A 20397-nucleotide genomic window follows, 5' to 3' on the forward strand; every position below is an offset into this window, starting at 1 on the left:
CGCCACTACCGTTGTTTTCAGTCATTCAGCGGCGGTCCTCTTTGATTTCTCAGCAGCGGCGTTCTCAATCAGCGGTCCTGTTCGATTTCCCTCTCCCTCCCTCCCCTGTCTTCCTGTCGGCCGCCACTATCGTTGTTCTCAGTCGGCTGGCAGCGGTCTTGTTTAAGGTAGGCAGTAATGAAGATCTGAAACCCTCGATCCAGGATAAATCCCTCGACAACGTCGGTTCTAACACGGTCACCAACTCCGTCCGAAGCTTCTAGGAGGACAAATGGGATACTATCCGAGTGGAGCCTAGTAGCAGCAGCTAATCCGGTGAGCCCAACTCCAACAACGACAACTCCTATGCTCTTTTCCAGCAAGGAGTCAGATAACACCAGGGAGTTGACGGAGATTTGAACGGCTCAGGTTCTGAGTCTAGCTTAGTGGTTGTGTCTGTGGAGTTCATGAGAGGGAGAAGGAAGCAACAAGGAAGGTTTCGAGAGTGGTAGAGAGAAGCTAAAACTGAAAGTCATGGATGGATGGATTATTTTTTGGATTAATGGATTATCTTTTCAATTTTGAGAGAGCTAGAAAAACAGGACATGGACATAGAGATCACGCTAGGGACCACTGAGAAGTGAAACCTTCCATGGAGATGGCAATTCTGACTCGGGCCATCTCAATTTGATAATTTATAATAATTATCAAATTATAAATTTATTTTTAATTTATAAATTTATTAAATATTAATGTTTTTATTTTTTATATTTTTTATTTGTATTAATTATTAATTTTTAAATTTTTAAATATTTTAATAGTTTTAATTTAATAATTTGATAATTATTAAATATTGTTTTCATTGCTTCATGGGATTTATTACTATTTTCATTATTATTTTAACTCTTAATAATTTATTTTCAATATAAATTTATATGTATTTTTCAATTTTATTCTTATTTTTAATGTTATTTTGAATTTAATAAATTATTTATGAACTCAAATTTACCATAGTATGTTTTAAGGGTAAAATAATAAAGGGAATTTTAGATGTTATCCAACACAACCAACTTTATCTATTCATAGCCTCAAAGTTGAAAAGCATTCATGACTCTTTTCAAATTTCAAACACTATATATATCTGTTTAACTTTTCAGATTATAAGCGTCACGATTTATGTTTTTAAAGCCTAAAAAGCACAAAGACCCAATTCTGCTGCCCCTTTGGGAGGGTTAAATCACATTGCCACATTGACTTCTAGATAGTCCCAACACGGATAGCCTATAAGCTTTGCTTTGTGATAAATACAGAGAACCTGAATCAACCGTCACCCAGTCATTTGAAGGACTGTCCACTTCAGCCTCTTTAAATAGTTTGTCTAAAGTCCTCCAAAACAACTTAGCTGAATCTTAAGCTCAGTCCTCCCAAAGGCACTGTGTCTTGGGGTTTAAAAACTATTATCTTTCTAAAAGCAACTGCAACCAAACACTTTAAACACTTTTTACTCAATTTTATTTTTCACAACCCAAAGCTCAAGAGTAAAGATTTGTCCAAACAGAGCCTTATTTATCTGCAAGGAGACTAAAAGGGATATGTTCCCATAGCGGATAAATCTATAATATGGAAAGGTATGGTATCAAAAGAGCTTTGTTCAATCAAACCCCCCACCCCACCCCACCCCTGGGTGAATTGTAGTGAACACCACCTGATTGATTACCACCTTTATAATACAATCATACAAGTTTTTCCTAGAACCCGATTGCGATTGAATAACATTAATAAATTAACTAAAATGGTCAGATATTGTATATTACCGATAAAAACGAGTAAAATGACGGATTATCCATTTCTCAGTCTTTCGGTGCAGTTCTGTAAAAAAAAAAAGGGGGTCCACTTCATATAGATTTGTCGGACCTATTTATGCATAAAGATCTATGCCCCAAAACTTGGCTGGTTGGTTGGTCCTATGTTTCCTATCCACAGTCTTGATCAAATCCATGTCCTCCTTGGTCAGCTCAAAATCGAAAACTTGAAAATTCTCCTGCAACCTCTCAAGTTTTGATGTTTTAGGGATGACAACTGTGTTCCTCTGGATCCCCCAGCGGAGAAGTATCTGCGCAACTGTTTTCTTATATTTTTCAGCAAGACCCTGATCAAGGAGAAATCATTCACCATCAGAGGACCACTTAGAACTACTCTTCGCTTTCACAAATAGATGAATTTATGAGAGAATTGATATTTGTGTGTGATTGCACATACCTTGAGATTTGGATCTTCCAAACACGAGACTGAACCAAACCACTCAACGTTGGCTACTGAGCCCCCAAGTGGAGTATGAGCTGTGACACAGATCCCATGCTTCTGACAGAACTTAACAAGACAATCACGTTGGAAGTAAGGATGTGTTTCAATCTGGTTAACCGCAGGCTTCACTTTTGAGTAGGCTAGACAATCTCTTGTAAGAAATATGTCATAGTTGCTGCAAATAAATCATTCTTGTTATTCTAATAGATTTGGTATTCTAAAATCTAAATTGAAGAAATACTGAATGAGCTTTCAAAAACAAAACGAGCAACTCAAGTTTGAACAACGGTTAGGTGGAAATTTTCCTCCCCTAGTTTGTAATCCTGCCACGCATGGCACGCTTGGAATCATTTTTCGAATCAAGTGCAACTATTGTTTCAATCACATTAAAAACTGGTTTTGATCAGTCTCTTTGGACAGAAGTTCCAAGTTGGAGGATACCCAAGTCCAGACAGAACAAGGAGGTCCCTGCCTTTCTTACATACGCACATGACATGCATGTCGCATATTGGAGGTTGGCCACATGCATTTCTTCTTCATTCTCCGATGTTTTAAAAACAAATCCGGAGGCCGAACAATTTTTGCCTCCGGATCGCGGGTCACCAGCTCAACCATCCAAGTCAAACTATGCAACATCAGAATATATATATATATATATATAAACACGTATTTTATTATATGCATCGTTTTATATTTTTTTACTCAGTTTTTTATTTTTATTTGTAGAAAATGCTAAAATTTGCAATTTGAGGCCAAAGGGGGGTTTTGGTAAAAAAAAAAAAGTGGGGGATTTGGTGCCTTGGGACACATAGATCAAACTCAAAAAGTTGCCCAAAATGGAAAAAAAAATTCACAATCGAATATAGTAGTGCAAAGTTATGGCCTCTGGAATTTTGCATACACATTTAGTGTGCAACCCATGACCTGGTCATCAGGTCTAATGGGCCAATGGTCCAACCGCCCAGGTTGGGCAGTTTTTGACCAACGTCTGGGTTTTAGTAGAATTAGACCCGGACTAATAGCCAGGTGACAGTTTGAACAGTTTAACCGGCCGGGTCAACGGGGCGGCAGGGGGTTGAAAACACTGCATTTCTCTCTTTATTTTTTTTTTCTTTTAAATCATCTTCAACATCATTTAACATTTCAAAAGAAATGGATAAATTGGACGATTTAGCTGCTCGGGTAGCTTTTTTATTAATTGTGTTTTTTTTATTGGTGCTTCGTGATAATTATGTTCATAGGTGTAATACTTCAAAATCAGACCCCAGTATTGATTTTCTTAATTATTTCATCAGGATATAGTTGATGACAATCTAAAACTGCTAACTGATCATCAAAATTTGATCAAGAAGCTCATAGTATACCTGATACCAATGCTACGTACTAAACCCATGGAGACTAGATCTTCCATAGAATGCCAGGTAGTTTCCAGGGATATGTTTGTGTCTATGTCCAGAACACCATCTTCACCAAGAGCAGAGGAAGTTGTACCTACACCTACATATTTGGGAAAAAAGACAGATCCAGAACTTAAACACTCAGAAGATGAAAAAAGCGCGTCAAAAAAAAAAAAGATGATGAAAGAAGCTACTGAAATAACAACCAATCATAGAACGAACAAATTACCAACTAATATCACCAAACCATCAAACTTCACAAGTCCATAAAATGGATCAGTTAACCACATGTGTACAAGTGAAGGGGCAATAACTGAGTTTCATAATCTTTAATTAACCCATCTTACATCCATCCCCTCCCCTATCCCACCAAAAGGCCATTACCCAATGTTGGTCCCAGCCATCTGGGGTATTGGGAGGGGTGGACTGGATAAGGTCCTAACCTTTGGCACTTTTGGCACAAAGTGGCCACTCTCAGACTCAAACCTGTGTTCTCATGCATGACAGACCGAGATTTTACCACTATACCAAGTAATGGTGCCTCCCTCCCCTATCCCACTCCATATCCTTAATAGGGTAGAGATCAATCACCAGGCCAATTGATCACTCACAACTATCTGGCATAGTCCTCAAAGTTAAATAAATTTCATATTTTCCTAGCCATCCAAGTGTTAGATTTTAAGATACTCCAGTTATCACAATTTTCAGGCCATGTACCATTGAAGATGCAGACCCTCCAATACTGTGTGTAGCTGAATTAATAAACATATATAATACTTGGTACCAAGTTCATCAAAATTAAAATTACAACATGCAAATCATACAAAGAGATGTAGAAGATGAAAAGCAGCAAGGGAGCACCAGTATGCCTTGTGGCTACAGGGAAGTGAACAAGATATAGATTCAGATATTCTAGCTGAAGTTTCTTTAGGCTGTCCTTACAAGCCTCAAGAACATGTCCATGGTCCGAGTTCCAAAGCTGCAGCCAGAAGAGTGGATGGAAATTATTTGTCAGTAGTTTGGATAATCTGGAATTAGGTATAAGACAACCATGGAGAGACAAAGAGTTACTAGAGCTTCAACTAAACTGACCTTGGTGGTAATGAAAAGGTCCTCCCTCTTCACAAGGCCAGTCTGAAATGCTTCTGCTAGTGCCTCACCAACTTCTGCTTCATTTTGGTAATCAGCTGCAAGAAAACATCAGTTGAGCCATATTATTACTTCCTCAAAAGGTAATAAATCTAATAAAAGCAACAGGGAAATGCCAAATTGAATGTTTACAAAAGAAAATAGCCAATCATGAATCATTTTACTTGACTGTTACAGACATAATAGCCCAATTTAACTTATTAACATTGTCACTATGGAATCGTAGAGGATTTGGTTATTCACATCCTAGCAATGAGCAATCACAAGAGGTAGGGTAATTAGTACATGAGAGTTCAGTATCAGAGAATACTCTTATTGATAACAATGATGATGAATAATTAGTTTATTAAAGAAAAATTATCTTGAATTGCCTCATTTTAGAGTTGTTTCTATGTCACATCATTTCTAAATATGGCCAAGAGTTTCTTGTTAATTTCTGACATATATCAAACAATGTTAGTTATTGTTTAAAGGGTAAATTACAAAGACGCCCCTGTACTATGGGGTCAGTGACAAAGTCCCCCTTGTACTTTTTTTGCGACAAAGACCCCCTTGAACTTTAATCGTTAGACAAAGACCCCCTCAGTCATTAAGTCAGATAACGGAATGCATTAAATTACCAAAATACCCCACTAAACTTTCTCTATTTTCTTTTTCTTGCCCGTTTTCTCTTAAAACCTCTGACTCAAAAATACCTATATGGTGGATATCTCCTCTTAGCGGAGTGATTTTGTTTGTTTTGATGGCTGGTTATCTTCCCTTCCATGATCAAAACATCATGGTCATCTACAAGAAGATTTACAAAGGCTAGTTCCGATGCCCTCGCTGGTTAACCCGGAGTTTATTCAGTTACTCTCCTGAACCCTTCATTTTAGACCCACTCAATTGTTGACGCCATGGTCTCAGTGCCACCAAACATCACATCCTATTACACAAACAAAATTAATAATTTTTTACAGAATTAGCAATATAATCGATAACAAGGAGAAGAAACAGTATTTTTTTTCACAAACAAAACTTCAAACTTCAAATGGGAGAAGCATACATTCAACGAAGTCATATGGATTTTCTTTTTTCCAATTTTTTGGCCACAAACAGGCATGACTAACAAAATGCTCAGTCATAGAACCTTCATTCTTGAAGCTTCTGTAATATGTCTCAAGGTTTCAAAGATGGATACCAACCAAACTTGCATCTTTGAAGTCATTACCATCGATTCTTCTCTTCAGGCCTTGTTGTACTTGCCAATATCCCTGTACATGATGTGCATAATCAAAGGCTAATGAGATTCTGGTGCATCTATCTTGCTCATATTCAGACTGTTCCTCATGGTTCGTCTTCCAATTCCCCCATTTCCTTTTTGAATCATAGCAAAAAAATCACCGTAGTCTATTCTACCATCATTTTCTTGATCAACTTCTTTGATAATATCTTCAACAAGAATGTATGTTATGTTATGCTGAGAACATGCTTGCTGCCAGTAGAAAAGTTTGGATGACCTATTTTGATATAAAAACTATAAAAGAAAGAAGAAAAGGTTTCAGCTGAGAAAGAAAGAGAAAAGAGATAGAAGAGAATTGGAGAAGCCAAAAAATTAAATTTGACCATCCCTTTCATTAAATTATATACTCATAAATAAAAGAGGGTACAAAGACAAGTATGACCTTAGTAAGTCGCCTACTTGTAAGAACTGAATGAGCACTCTTAACTTAAAAATAAACTAATAGGCCTAAGGCCCAATAACTCCCTAACTATGTTATGTAAATAAAAACAAGTAATATAAGCCCAAAACTCCACTCCCCCTCAAGTTGGGAATAATTGTCACACATTCCCAACTTGTGTAGATCATGCTCCAGCTTGTTTCTTGCAACACCTTTTGTAAGAACATCAGCAAACTACAAGTCAGATGCAACATATGGTAAGCAAACTTCTCTGGATGTCACCCTTTCCCTTATAAAGTGTTTATCCACTTCTATATGCTTCATCCTATCATGTTGAACTGGGTTGTGGGCAATGTTAATTGCTTCTTAATTGTCACAATATAGCACCATAGGTTCTTTAGCCTCAACTCCAATCCCCCCTGATAAGGAACAAATCCAAAGGAGCTCTGAAACACCATGTGCCATGGCTCTATATTCAGATTTTGCACTTAACCTTGCCACAATTGTCTATTTCTTACTCTTCCATGAAACTAGAATACCACCAACAAGAGTGCAAACCCCTAATGTAGATCTCCTATCATCTAGACACCTTGCCCAATCAGCATATGTGTAAGCTTCTAACTTCAACTGTCCATGGTCAGCAAATAATATGCCTCTACCTGGGTGTCCCTTCAAATGGGAAAGTATCCTATAAATAGCCTCTCAATGCTGAACTCGTGAGGCATGCATGTATTGACTCACCACACTCACAGCATAAGAGATGCATGGTCGTGTCGTACACAAGTATAGCAACCGCCCCACTGATACCTTCCAACATCCTTCACTAGTTCACCTTATTCTGATCAATAGGTGTCTCAGTTGCCCTTGCCCCAAGATTTCCTGTCTCATGTAGTAGATCTAGAACATACTTCCTCTGTGAGATAAAGATTCCATGCTTGGACCTTTCCACCTCAATGCCCAAAAAGTACTTCAACTCCCCAAGATCCTTAATCTCAAGCTCTTTGTGTAGATTCTTCTTCAAGGTATCAATCTCGCTCGAATCACTACAAATGCCATCCACATACACTATCAAAACCGACACCAGTGACCTCCACCTTTTCACAAAAAGAGTGTGATCAAATTGAGTTTGAGTATAGCCAAATACAACCAATGTGCTTTAAAACCTGTCAAACCAAGCTCTAGGTGATTGCTTCAAACCATATAGAGACTTCTTCAACCTGCATACCTTTCCTTTTTCCACATCATTGTAGAAGCCAACTAGAAGATCCATATACACCTTTTCTTGCAAGTCCACATTGAGAAAAGCATTCTTCACATCAAGTTGGAAGAGTGGCCAAGAGTATGTAGCTGCTAGTGATAAAAAAATCCGAACTAAGCTCATCTTTACCACTAGTGCAAAAGTTTCCAAGTAATTTATGCCATAAGTCTGGGTGTACCCTTTTGCAATCAGCCTTGCCTTGTACCTTTCTATACTCCCATCAACCTTATACTTCACTATATAAACCCATCTGCAGCCAACTATCTCCTTGCCATCAAGTAAATCCACAATCTCCCACATTTGATTTTAGATCAAGGCTTTCATTTCCTCCTACATTGTTGTCTTCCGCTCAGGTTTGGAGAGAGCTTTACTAACAATCACCCTGCCTAGTAACAATCACTTGGTTTCTCAACCAGTAGGCTCTAGCAACATTTTCATTCTATGAATAGGTCAATTAGTCAGGCTCAAGGGGCTTTCATCCAAGGGCACCAGATAATTGATCAGATTCTGATTGCCAATGAATGTGTGGAAGAGATGAAGAGGTCCAAGCAGAGAGGCTTTGTTTGTAAGCTTGATCTAGAGAAAGCCTATGATTTGGTGGACTGGCAATTCCTACTAGAGGTTTTGAGGAAGTGTGGGTTTGGGGAAAGATGGTGTAGTTGGATGACTGGTTGTGTTAGCTCTTGTCACTATTCCATCCTAGTAAACGGGGTGGTGAGGGATTTTTTTCCAACTAGTAGGGGAATTAGACAAGGGGACCCACTTTCACCCTTCCTCTTTACCTTGGTAGCTGATGTGTTTAGTCGAATTATCACTAGTGCTGATAGGGAAAATGTGATAAGGGGTTGGAGAGTAGGCACAAACCGAATGCCAGTCACTCACCTTCAGTTTGCAGATGACTTGATGATCTTCTGTGAGGGAGGTTTCGGTGAGAAGGTGGAAAATTTGAAAGAATTGATTACAGTTTTTGAAGGAGTCTCTAATTTAAAAAACAATCTAGGAAAAAGTTGCATGGCCGGAGTAAATTTAGTTTTTGAGGAGGTTGAGGCGATTGCAGGCTGTCTTGAGTGCTCCATTTCCTCCTGACCTTTGTCTTACTTAGGGCTTCCGTCGGGAGCAAACCCTAGGGAGAATAGGTTCTGGACCCCAATCTTGAAGAAGTTAGAAAAGAGACTAGCTGTTTGGAAGAAAAATTATATCTCTTTGGGTGGGAGGATCACTTTGATAAAAGCTACCCTCATGAATCTACCTACCTATTATCTCTCTATCTTTAAGATACCGTCTAGGGAAGCGAAGAAGTTGGAAAAATTGATGAGAGATTTTCTGTGGGAACCGGGAGAAGGTAAAAAAGACCATTTAATTAAGTGGGGGGTTGTGGGTAGAAGCAAAGAGGAGGGAGGACTAGGGCTCGGGAATGTGCTTAAAAAGAACTCAGCTTTGTTAGGGAAGTGGTTGTGAAGATGGCCTTTGGAGCGGGATAGACTTTGGCACAAAGTAGTGAAGAGTATTCATGGATGTTCAGAGAGTGGTTGGGATGCTGGTGCATCAAGGAGGGCTAACCTAGCCACACCTTGGAAAGCAATTCACAAAGTTCTTCCGCAGTTCCTTAGCTATGTCAGGTATGATACTTGTTCAGGTAATTCTATTCGGTTTTGGGAGGACAATTGGGTTGGAGATCTCCCTTTGAAAGACCTTTTTCCTTCATTGTACTCTGTTTCCTTTTATAAAAATGAGGTGATCTCAAAATTCCTTCCGTCGAATTTATCCTTACCAACTTTGTCTTGGGATTTTGGTTTCCGTAGAGGATTAAGGGATGAGGAAATTGAGTGTTTGTCTACTCTTCTATGCCTCCTTGATAAGGTTTGGTTGGATCCCTCGAAACCTGATAAAAGAATTTGGGCCATTCACCCCAAAGGGTCTTTTTCTTGTGGTTCCTTTTTCAAGTTCCTCTGCCAATCTCCCTCTCATCAGAGTTTCCCTTTCAAAGAAGTCTGGTGTAGGCCGGTCCCCCCAAGGTTATGGCTTTGTGTTGGGAAGTGTGGCATGGTAAAGTAAACACAATGGACAACCTACAAAAGAGAAGACTCGTCCTTTGTATTTCACCAAACTGGTGCATTCTTTGCAAATCTCATGGTGAGGATTGTAATCATCTATTTTTATCTTGTAGTGTCACTGTAGAGCTCTGGGCTTGGCTTCTATCTTTGTTTGGGTCTAGTTGGGATATGCCAGCAGAAGTAAGCACAATTTTTTAACCCTTCTTTCTTCTCTTGGCCCCATAAAAGAGGAAGGAAAATGTGGAGATGCTCACGAGCAGCATTGTTATGGACAGTATGGGAAGAAAGGAATGTCAGAATCTTCCAAGAAAAACGAAGAAGCAGTCAAACCTTAAAGGACTGCATTTTGTCCAGGTCTTTACATTGGTTAAAGACTCTAGAATTATTTAACCATTTTACTTTTGCTGATTGTTGGAAGGATTGGAAGTTGGTAGCAAGTTGTTCCTCCTACAAGGGAAGGGCAGTGACTAGTTGGGTCCCCCCTCCTCTTGGTTCTTTGAAGCTGAATTTTGATGGGAGTAGCCAAGGTAACCCGAGTCCCTCTGGGATGGGAGGTGTACTGAGGAATGAGGCTGGAGAGGTTGTCTTAATCTACCCTGGCCCTTTAGGAGTTGGGAACTCTATCCAGGCAGAACTGCTAAATGCAATACAAGGAATACTTCTTGCAAAAGAAGTGGGCGTGGAGCAGCATCTGATTGAAGGAGACTCTAAGACAGTGGTGGACTGGTTAAATAATCCGAAGGATGTCACTTGGGGCTACAAAAATGAGTTAAAGAAATTCAAATGGCTGACAAGAAATATGTCTATAAGAGTACAATGGGTTGGGAGATCAGCTAATGCTTTTGCTGATGTCTTGTCAAAACAATGTATAAATAGGGAAACATTGTTCTGGGCACAATTGTAACTATTGTTTTAATTTCAACATTCATGTTTTCTCTGTTGTAGTTTGTGTATTTGCTGTTTGGAGAGGCTGCTCCTCGCGCCTCTAAGGGGATCTTCTTGTATCTATTCATTATTTTAATGGAATTGATGTTATTTATCAAAAAAAAAAAAAAAAAAGGTTTATGCTACTCCATCCCAAATCTCCTTAGTTGTGTTAGCCCATAAAAAGTTCTTACTAATATGGGGTAACATGGAATTGCACAGCCAAGTCATCACCATATAGTTTTCTTGTACCCACTGGGAGTGGTTAGTTTCAGGTTTCTTTACTTCAGCGGTGACATAACCCAATTTCCCACAAGCATCAATGGCCATCTTTGCATAATTGTGACCATTCTAAGTAGTTTGTACCGTCCAACTTAACTGTAGTGATGGTCCCAGCCCTAAAGGTCTACAACACCTCCTCCCCCATATCCCATTTCACCTGCAAATTTGTTTTCAACTCCACAGCCCTCCATAACTCACAAAATAGATTAGGAAATCAATTTAAATGAAAAGAAAGGTATTTATCTCCTTTAGAAACGTCAAACACCTTCTTGGTACCCTAGAAGCCCCTCCCTCCAAAGATTCCCTTTTTCGTGGGAGCGGGAGAAGAGAGAGAAGATGTTGCCGCTCCCTCCAAGGACCTCCAAAAAGGCTAGGACTTGAACCGCCCCCTTCAGAAAACCTCAAGGAAGCCTAGAAAACTAGAGCGCTACTTCCTAGGTCAAAATTGAGGAGTCCTAGATCAGGACTCTCCCCCTTTCTCCAGTTCTTCTTGATTTTGCTATTAAACCCTAGACCAACTACAAGAGATTGCAAATCCACCAAAAAATCCAAGAACTAGGCTTACCTAAAGTCTTCGATCAGCCCTTTACCTCATCGTGCAGTCGGCCAATCTAGGGCTGCATGATGGAGCAGCTCAAAGAATCTTTAAACTTGCTCTAATACCAAGTAGAAAAGTTTAGATGACCTGTTTTGATATACAAACTATAAAGGAAAGAAGAAAAAAAAGAGAAGAAAAGGTTTCAGCTGAGAAAGAAAGAGAAGAGAGATAAAAAAGAATGGGAGAAGCCAAAAATTAGGTCAAGACGCCCCTTTCATTTGATTATATACTCACAAATAAAAGAGGGTACAAAGAAAAGTATGCCCTTAGTAAGTCAGCTAATTGTAAGAACTGAATAAGCTCACTTAACTTAAAAAATAAACTAATGGGCCTAAGGCCCAATAACTCCCTAACTATGTTATGTAAATAAAAACAAGTAATATCAGCCCAAAACTCAACACTACCATTCATCAACTGTTATATAACCACTCCCATCATTTTCGAAGTATGAAAATATTGCAATGAGATGCTCTTCCCGTTTCAGCTTGTTAAAATTAACTGTGCCAGCAATAAATTCTCCATAGTCAATGGTGCCATTGTTGTCCACATCAGCCGCATCCATAAGATCACGAATTTCAGACTACTTCAAATTAGAGTCATATCTTTTCCAACCAGCTTTTAGTTCATCAAATGTGATTGCACCACCATTGTCAGTATCCATTGCCTTAAGCATCTCTCATATACCAGCAAGTTCCTCTTCAGAGAGGCTTTCAACTATTACCCTCAAAGCCATATTCCTTAATTTACTCATTTCAGAGAACTGTTTTAGGCAAGAAAGGACAGTCGGATCCAATGCTCAGTCAGGAGCAACTCCATTTTGACAAATACATGGATGACATAGTACTAAATGAGCAGTCAAGCGCTGAGAACAGAGCATCTTCCTAATAAGATCCTTGACACTGTCTAAGATTTGAGGCTAGGGGTCTAATTCAAAGGCAATAACTCCCTTCAGAACCGCATAAAAAATTCCTTGCTGGGTTTCTGCCCAAAAAGGTGACACACCACTGAGCAATATATACAGTACCACTCCTGCAGTCCATACATCTGCCTGCCTCTAGTCCATAATGCTTGCAAAGTACCTCCGGAGCCACATAATATGGACATCCAACATCGGTAAATACTTGACTTGGTTTAAATAAGATTGAGAGACCAAAATCAATGTCTTTGAGAGAAAATTGTCTTTGTTAACTGATGAGGGCAGATTTGGCCCTCCAGTGAAATTGCGACACGTGGCACCTCGTGACAACTAGGCAAGCACCCAGGCAACAACTTACCAAGTTGGTCTCCCCCCCGGACACCGGTCTGGCTGGCCTGGCGCGACCTGCACGCGGCCTGGCGCGGCCTGCGCGCGACTTGCGCGGCCTGGCGCGGCCTGTGCGCGGCCTGCGCGCGGCCTGCGTGCGACCTGCACGCGACATGCGCGCGACCTGGCGCGACCTGCGCGCGGCCTGCGCGACCTGGCCGGATCAGCCTGCCACAGGCGCCGACCTGGCAACCTGGCCCAGACACAAGCGCCGACCTGGCAGCCTGGCCCGGACACCGACCCGCCGACTGACACAGGCGCCAACCTGGCAACCTGGCCCGGACACCGACCCGCCGACTGACACAGGCGCCGACCTGGCGACCTGGCCCGGACACCGACCCGCCGACAGACACAGGCACCGGCCTGGCAACCTGGCCCGGACACCGACCCACCGACTGACAGGCGCCGACCTGACAACCTGGCCCAGGCGCCGACCTGGCCGCCTGGCACAAGCGCTAGCCTGACAACCTCGAGGAGTTCATCACCGTACCCCGGTTCTGACGGGATATGACGTCTTACCATTTGAAGGCTTTTTCACCCACCTAACCCGCGAGGGCACCACTATATAAGGACTCCGACCCCCAAAGCCAAAGGGGAGAAAAAAGTATGGTAACCCCCGCTCTCTAGCTCTCTCATTTCTCTCCAAGCCCTCTGTAATCAGAATGCTAACTTAGGCATCGGAGAGTCCCCGCCGGGAAAATACCCCTGGGTCCTCTGATTCAGTTCCCGCAGGTCCCTCAGCTTCCGCCGTCTACAAAGGAGAGAAAATCACCTCACGCGGAGGGTAGTCGGGTTGCGCTGCACCAGGGAGCTCCACCATCCTCTGAGTTGCAGACCGCCTAGGAGCAAGTCAAGTGACGAGTTCGCCATCAGGCAGTTTGCCATCAGGTAGCTCGCCACCAGGCAGTTCGCCACCAGGCAGTTCGCCACCAGGCAGTTCGCCACCAGGCAGTTCGCCCCCAGGCAGTTCGCCACCAGGTAGCTCGCCACCAGGTAGTTCGCCACCAGGCAGTTCGCCACCAGGGAGCACTACCAGGCAGTTCGCCATCAGGCAGTTCGCCACCAGACCGCCATCAAGCAGTTTGTCACCAAGTAGTTCTCCCGCAGGGAGTTCGCCACCAAGTAGCTCATCACCAGGGAGCATCACCAGGTCAAACACGAGGTACTTAGCCAAAAAATTTATACATCACAAAAAATGGTACGTGACCAAAAACGGCTACATCATTAACCAACAAGAAATTCTCTGTCTTCAAATCCCTATGCATAACCCTAAGCGAATGGTAGGCTTCAACAACCCCAACGATAATAATATGGCCATTTCAGTTAACTTCAATGGAGAAGACAATGAACAGTACAAAAGGGTAATTTGGGCATTTAGAAAACTTTAAACAGTTGGATTTTTTTTGAATTTAACTGACAGAATGCCAACAGAAGGGGGTCTTTGTCTAATGGCTAAAGTTTAGGGGGGTCTTCGTTGCAAAAAAAAAGTACAGGGGGGACTTTGTCACTGACCCCATAGTACAAGGAGGGTCTTTGTAATTACCCTTGTTTAAAAGATGAAGATACCCTTACTTGAAAACCAATCAGAATGAAGGTTTTCACTGTTTCAACGCTATTATACCACAAAATTCAGCCATCATTATCAGTTGTGCCAAATGCACTTCAGAATGTCAGTGTTATTTGGTGTTTTTTGTAGGAAAATATAATTAGTTGGCATTTAAAAATCCATGATAGAAAGGTTCTCATAGCAAGGCTGTTAGCCACTGTTGTCTTTCCAAGTCAACATCTAAATGGTATTTAAATTAACCACAGAAATCTAAAAACAAGGCAGCTATTAAGCCTTATTAAACATAGAGGCTATGAGCACGAGAAAACCATAAAATGAGGCATATCATGGTATTTTCCTATTAATTAATTAAGGGAACTCTGTCCATCCAAAGAGGTTAAAGTGGGTATATTCTCTTGTAGATGAACAGGAAATGGACATAAGGCCCAAGTTTGGAAACTGGAACTCCGGGAACCTATGACACCCATATAACCATACAAGTTCATGTATATACTTCAATCTTTTGAGCATAAATTTCATATGTAAAAGATGACTCTTAGGCTTCAGCATCAGAAAGCCTTTGAATGGCAATAGTAGAAATATATGATTGCCATTCTAATATTATGGTCCATAGTCCCATGAACACGCCTGAAGCCTTCTACAAGGTTTCAACTTGTAGAAGGTATATGGGATCTCTCCCACAACGCCACACTCACCTTCCTTCCCTCCTCTCTCCCAGTAATCCATACCTGCAGGAAGTAGGTGATGAATCATGCAGAATGCTTAAGTGATACGGAAAGGAGTAAATGCTCCTTTAGATACTAGAATCTTTATCAGTTCAGAAATTTGAGCATAACCAAGCAAATCTTTACATTGTAGCATCACTTTCCTATAATCCACCAGATAAAATTTTAAAAATTCAGTTTGATGTCTCGAGTGCCATCCTACTAGCATTACAAATCCCATTTAGAGTTGTATGCAACAATGCACCATCCACCCCGTGTAGACCTTGTCAATAACTGGGTGTGAAAGCTATGAAGCCTACAATGTCAAGAATCGAAGTAAATGGTAAGTTTCTAGTTGTTGGGAGCTTCTTCTTTGTTATCTGTGTAGGAGGGTCTTCATTTTTGTAAGATGAACCCATTGGTCATTCCTAACCTGATAAGACACTGATGAACAATGAGATATGATGCTATCAGGGTGTTACTTAATAAATTTCCACAAAAGGGTGACTCGTTTCATCATCTGATAAGTGATAATATAACCCAGACAACAGATAAGGAGTGATCCAATGCCAATGCTATTTTTCTTTTCAATTTTTTCCCCTTTCTCGGATCTCAAACTTCCCGAATTCAAAGGAATCCAGCAAGCATGAAATCCCTGCACTCGGTTTCAACTTCCCAATAACGCCCAATAACGTAAAGCCACCCCGAATCATTCATTTCCTGTGCTATTCCACAAAAAACCAAATGCGCCGATATTCGTTTACCAAAGTATAGTTAAAACGAACTCTGAATCTTATTCCTTTTTCTTGATAAAATAGTAAATAACAGTAGAAAATAGCCAAACAGCGCTGAAACCATGAAGCAAGATTTAAAAAAAAAAAAACAAACAAACAAACAAAAAGGAACCGAGTATAGTCCAGAATTCCGTCCATATAGGAACCTATATGCTATTGCCAAATTGGAAATACTAGTGAAAAACTCACAGCTATAAGTAATGAAATAATAAGCATCAAAAAGTTCAAGAGTAACAAGAATAGGGAATGAAGTAAGGAACCAGCGCAGTCGAAGTGACGGTATCCAATTTTGATGGCGTTGATGATAAGGTCTCTCATGGATTTTTCTTCCATGCGCCAGACACCAAGGCCGATTATTGGCATCTTGAAGCCATTGTTGAGGGTGATTGCCATTGAACTGGGCTCTATTTCTCTTAGAAGCTCAGTGCCTATGCAATGTCACAGACTCACAGTCTCACAGACAGGAGTGGCTTGTGGATAAAGATGGGGGATGGACGTCACTTTACCCTTTCAATAATTGAGACTTCGAATGAGCACAAATTTCTGGTCGACCCATCCAGTCGTCCACCAAGCAGAACAAATACATCCAAAATATCCCTCCACTGGAATATTTAATATTTTGCAAGAATCTCCGCTCAACGGTTAGCATCCGACCAGCTTTTAATGTAATCAAAATTGTAATCGTCTAGGGGTGGATTCGATATTTGAGCTTAGCTCGCAGTAATAGTATCATGTTCGAGTTCAACCTCAATTAGAGTTAGAGATTTGAACTCGAGTTTAAGCTCGAGATCGGCTTAGTTCATAGTTTGTAAGTTTGAATTTGATCAGTTTGGTTTGAGTTCGACTATAAGTTAAGTTTTTTTAAAAATAAAAATTATATGTATAAAATTATTTTTTAATTTTTAAATAATAAATTAAGAATTATAAAAGTTATTTAATATTACATATACAAAAATATTTTTATTTAATATACAAAAAAATAAGATTTATAAAAATTATTTACTACTATACGTAAAAAATAAAATTATTATTATAGATAATAAAATTATTTATTATACATATGTATGTATAATATATATATATATATATATTAAAAATTATTTATTTAATACTAGACTCACAAGTTGAGCTTCATTGGGCTCGAGCTCAGCTCGATTAGCAAACAAGCCTATATATCGGACTTGAATTAAACTCGAAACTTGGTTTAAACTAAGTTGAGTCGAGCTCAAATAGCTCGTGAAAGGCTCAACTCGTGGCCACCCCTATTGTCTAGACACTTTTTGCTATAGCATGGAGTGCAATGTTCCCAAATAATCGTGTTAAGCATGTGTGTGTGTGTGATTTTAAGGCTCCTGTCCTTAATAAGTAAGTTACAGGTGCAATTTGAACAGGTTGGACCAAGTTTAAGGTCAATTCAAGCCCAATCTTATTACTAAATAAGGCTCATGCCTGAGAATTGGATATTACATTGACGCCCCACATGCATTGGGAACATATTCCTGTATTTGTCATGGGGAGATGTTGTGTTGTAGGCCACTTGTGGGGCGCTCCATCTGATCTTTGAGAATTGAGATTTCTTATCTACAATAATCCTACCCTCATGACACTATAGTTGTACATTGGGAGCATGTCCCTATGAGTGTGGGTAACATGTAAGTACAATAAATGCTCTCAATGTACAATTGTAATGAAGTGTCGATAGGTGTGTGTGTGTAGGGTTCTTGTGAATAGGAGATCCGAATTCCATGCCTAAGCCTGGATAAAGACCAATGTCAAGTCTAATTAAACTTGGATCAGGTTCAATTCCTAAACCTATTTAAAATTAGTAACATAAATTATTTTTGGGTAAATTATAAAGACCCCCTGTACTATGGGGTTAGAGTTTCACTTACAACAAAGACCCCCCCCCTCTACTATATGGTTAGTGACAATTATTCCTCTAAACTTTCACTTTGTGACAAATACCTCTCCCCCCCCCTAGAATTCTACCAACTAACTTCAAAAAAGATTAAACAAATTTTTAAATCTCCAAATTACTCTTATTTATTTGAACTTTCGTATGATTTTTCTTAATTTAAAGGGGTGGATAATTTTTATATATTTAAGATGAAGAGAGGCATTCATGTTAGTGAAATGAAACAATAATTTAAAGAAACTTGTATTTTTGACATGAAATGATTCTTATTGTTGTAGCTGGTTTCCTTTGGAGAAAATGGAGGTATTTTGGGGTCAATTAGGGTTTAAGAGAAAAAAGGGTGAGGAAGAGAAAATAAGAATAATTCATGTGGGTATTTTGGTAAATCAATGCATCTCATTGTTTGACTTAATGGCCAAGGGTATTTGTCTCAAAGTGAAAGTTTAAGGGGTCATTGTTGCAAACGAAAGTCCATGGGGGCAATTGTCATTAACCCCATAGTACAAGGGGTCTTTGTGATTTACCCTTTTTCTTTAGAGAACCTTGCCGCTCGCAAAAAGACGAGGAAATTTTCATTCATTGCCTGAAGAAATATCAAGTATAACATCATGTAAAAATTGTCATGTGGAACCCTAAGTAATGCAATTAGAAATCAAGAGAGCAAATTTAGTTAATTTATGTGCAGCTTGTTCATTGCCTGAAGAAATATCAAGTATAACATCATGTAAAAATTGTCATGTGGAACCCTAAGTAATGCAATTAGAAATCAAGAGAGCAAATTTAGTTAATTTATATGTGCAGCTTGATTGCCTAATCTAGGGGTCCAAATTACCGAGCAACCACCAAGGAGATCTAACATGAATAGCTTGGAATCTGCAATCAGCAAGTGAATGTGACAAGGAGGGTCAATAACCCCCAACAGATAGTCGATGATTAATCTATAATGTCCTTCAAAAACAAAGATTGTAACTCCAAGAGCATGAGCAAACTTAAGGCTAGCAAGTGCAGCTTTAGCTTCCATTCCTTAAACGCTATCAAGTGCTTGGAACATTGTATATTTTGCATACAAACATGCATGTATGTATATTATATGTATGATGGGGTTAGTCAATCTCTAGTTACTTTAGGCCAAGTTTCATTAGACAAATTAAAAAAACAAACAAAAAAACTAATGTTTTGAAACCAACCCTAGCGCGAGGGCTAAAAAATCCAAGCCTATCCCTCAGTGGTGGAACCATGAATTTTCTCTTGGGGGGAGGAAGTTATATAACATTTTTTTAGCTTATGGCAACAAAATGGCCGTGATAAGTCAAATTATTAAAAAAATAATACTGTGATATATTGATTCATTATTTATAAAGTATAAAAAAGTCAAGAAGTTTACATGAACATACACATAAGGAAGAAAGCAAAAGAACTAATTAAACATCTCTTAAGTAATTTGGTGAAGATGAGGAAAGAAAATGCTTAGAAGCAAAAGAACTAATTCGGCTTAACAAACTCGTCGGAGTACAGCCGGACAACTTGGTAGATGTGGCAACCTGCCGGGAAGTAATACCCAGCTTACCCCGAGTTCTCTCTAAGGGAGGAGCGCCTCAAGCTCCTCCCAATGAGTCCCCAACTCTTCCTTTCTGAGAAGGGAACACCCTGACATGCAGCTAAGTATCCCGAAGTGGAAACACTTCGGGTCAGCACCATTAACACTATTGTCCATGCTTGCCTAAGGCTCACCTCAAGCATAAGCACCTCGGCGCACCCCCAACACCTCGGCCCAAGGTAGCTTGGTGCAAAGTAGCTCGGCAACCTGCAGGAAAGATCTGCCTGACAACAGTACTTGCCGAATCTGGAGGTTGCGCCCACGTCCCTCGTTAGGCAGCGTTGTGCTTGCCATTTCTGAAAGATGTGGCACGCCTGACAGGTTCGTACCCTGCAACGGCTGCCTGCACCCGCCACCTCAGCTCTGGTAGTAACGACTGCGGCAGAGGCGGTTACGCCTGATTTGACAGAACTTCAATATAAAAGGACTTCGATCCCCAAGGAGCAAAGGTATTGAACTTGCGCCATCTGCACTCTTAGCTCTCTCTCTTTGTATTCTCTCTAGTTCGCTTAGAGTTCTAACTTAAGCATCGGAGTATTCCTGCCAGGCGAGCTCCCCGGGAATTCTTCACCTCCCTCTTTTTCTCAGGTACCGTCCGTCGCCAAGTAGGAGCCAGGTTTCCGCCAGTTAAGAGTGACCAGATCGCGCTGCATCAATCATTTTTTCCCCTCCCTTGGGAATGAAATCCTTTTCCAACTGATTATAATTCCTATTCCGATTCCTGTTTGAACCAAACAGACTATGAGAATAAACCATTCTAATTTCAACTAGAAACCAAACAGACCCTTAATAACTTAATGGATGTATAAATCCCTTTTAATTAATTAGATTCGATTGAATAAAGATCCAATCAGTTGACAGCCTGATTCAATTTGATATTCAATCCAATGTTCTTATCCCTAACAAGGTAA

At 40.1% G+C, this 20397-nt stretch overlaps 1 protein-coding gene and 1 pseudogene across 1 annotated transcript; both read right to left on the reverse strand.

Moving 5' to 3' along the window:
- Window positions 1–1721: 1721 nt before the first annotated feature.
- LOC104607499 (NADP-dependent D-sorbitol-6-phosphate dehydrogenase-like) lies at window positions 1722–16558 on the reverse strand. Its single transcript, XM_010273153.3, has 6 exons — window positions 16235–16558; window positions 4773–4867; window positions 4542–4659; window positions 3648–3780; window positions 2239–2458; window positions 1722–2128 (listed from the first exon to the last, which is right to left on the reverse strand). Exons 1-6 carry the CDS (start codon window positions 16365–16367, stop codon window positions 1898–1900), a joined length of 930 nt encoding a protein of 309 aa, XP_010271455.1. The 5' UTR covers window positions 16368–16558; the 3' UTR covers window positions 1722–1897.
- Window positions 11867–15599, reverse strand: LOC104607599 (calcium-dependent protein kinase 5-like; annotated as a pseudogene).
- Window positions 16559–20397: the final 3839 nt, after the last annotated feature.

Source organism: Nelumbo nucifera, chromosome 5 (assembly GCF_055504915.1).
Source record: "Nelumbo nucifera cultivar China Antique chromosome 5, China Antique-T2T, whole genome shotgun sequence".
Taxonomy (NCBI): domain Eukaryota; kingdom Viridiplantae; phylum Streptophyta; class Magnoliopsida; order Proteales; family Nelumbonaceae; genus Nelumbo; species Nelumbo nucifera.

Coding starts and splice junctions, on each gene's coding strand:
- LOC104607499 (XM_010273153.3), bottom strand. CDS start 16,367: ATGGCAATCACCCTCAACAATGGCTTCAAGATGCCAATAATCGGCCTT. Junction 2,459..3,647: donor GTACGTAGCATTGGTATCAG/GTATACTATGAG, acceptor ATTTATTTGCAG/CAACTATGACATATTTCTTA. Junction 2,129..2,238: donor TGGAAGATCCAAATCTCAAG/GTATGTGCAATC, acceptor CTCCTTGATCAG/GGTCTTGCTGAAAAATATAA.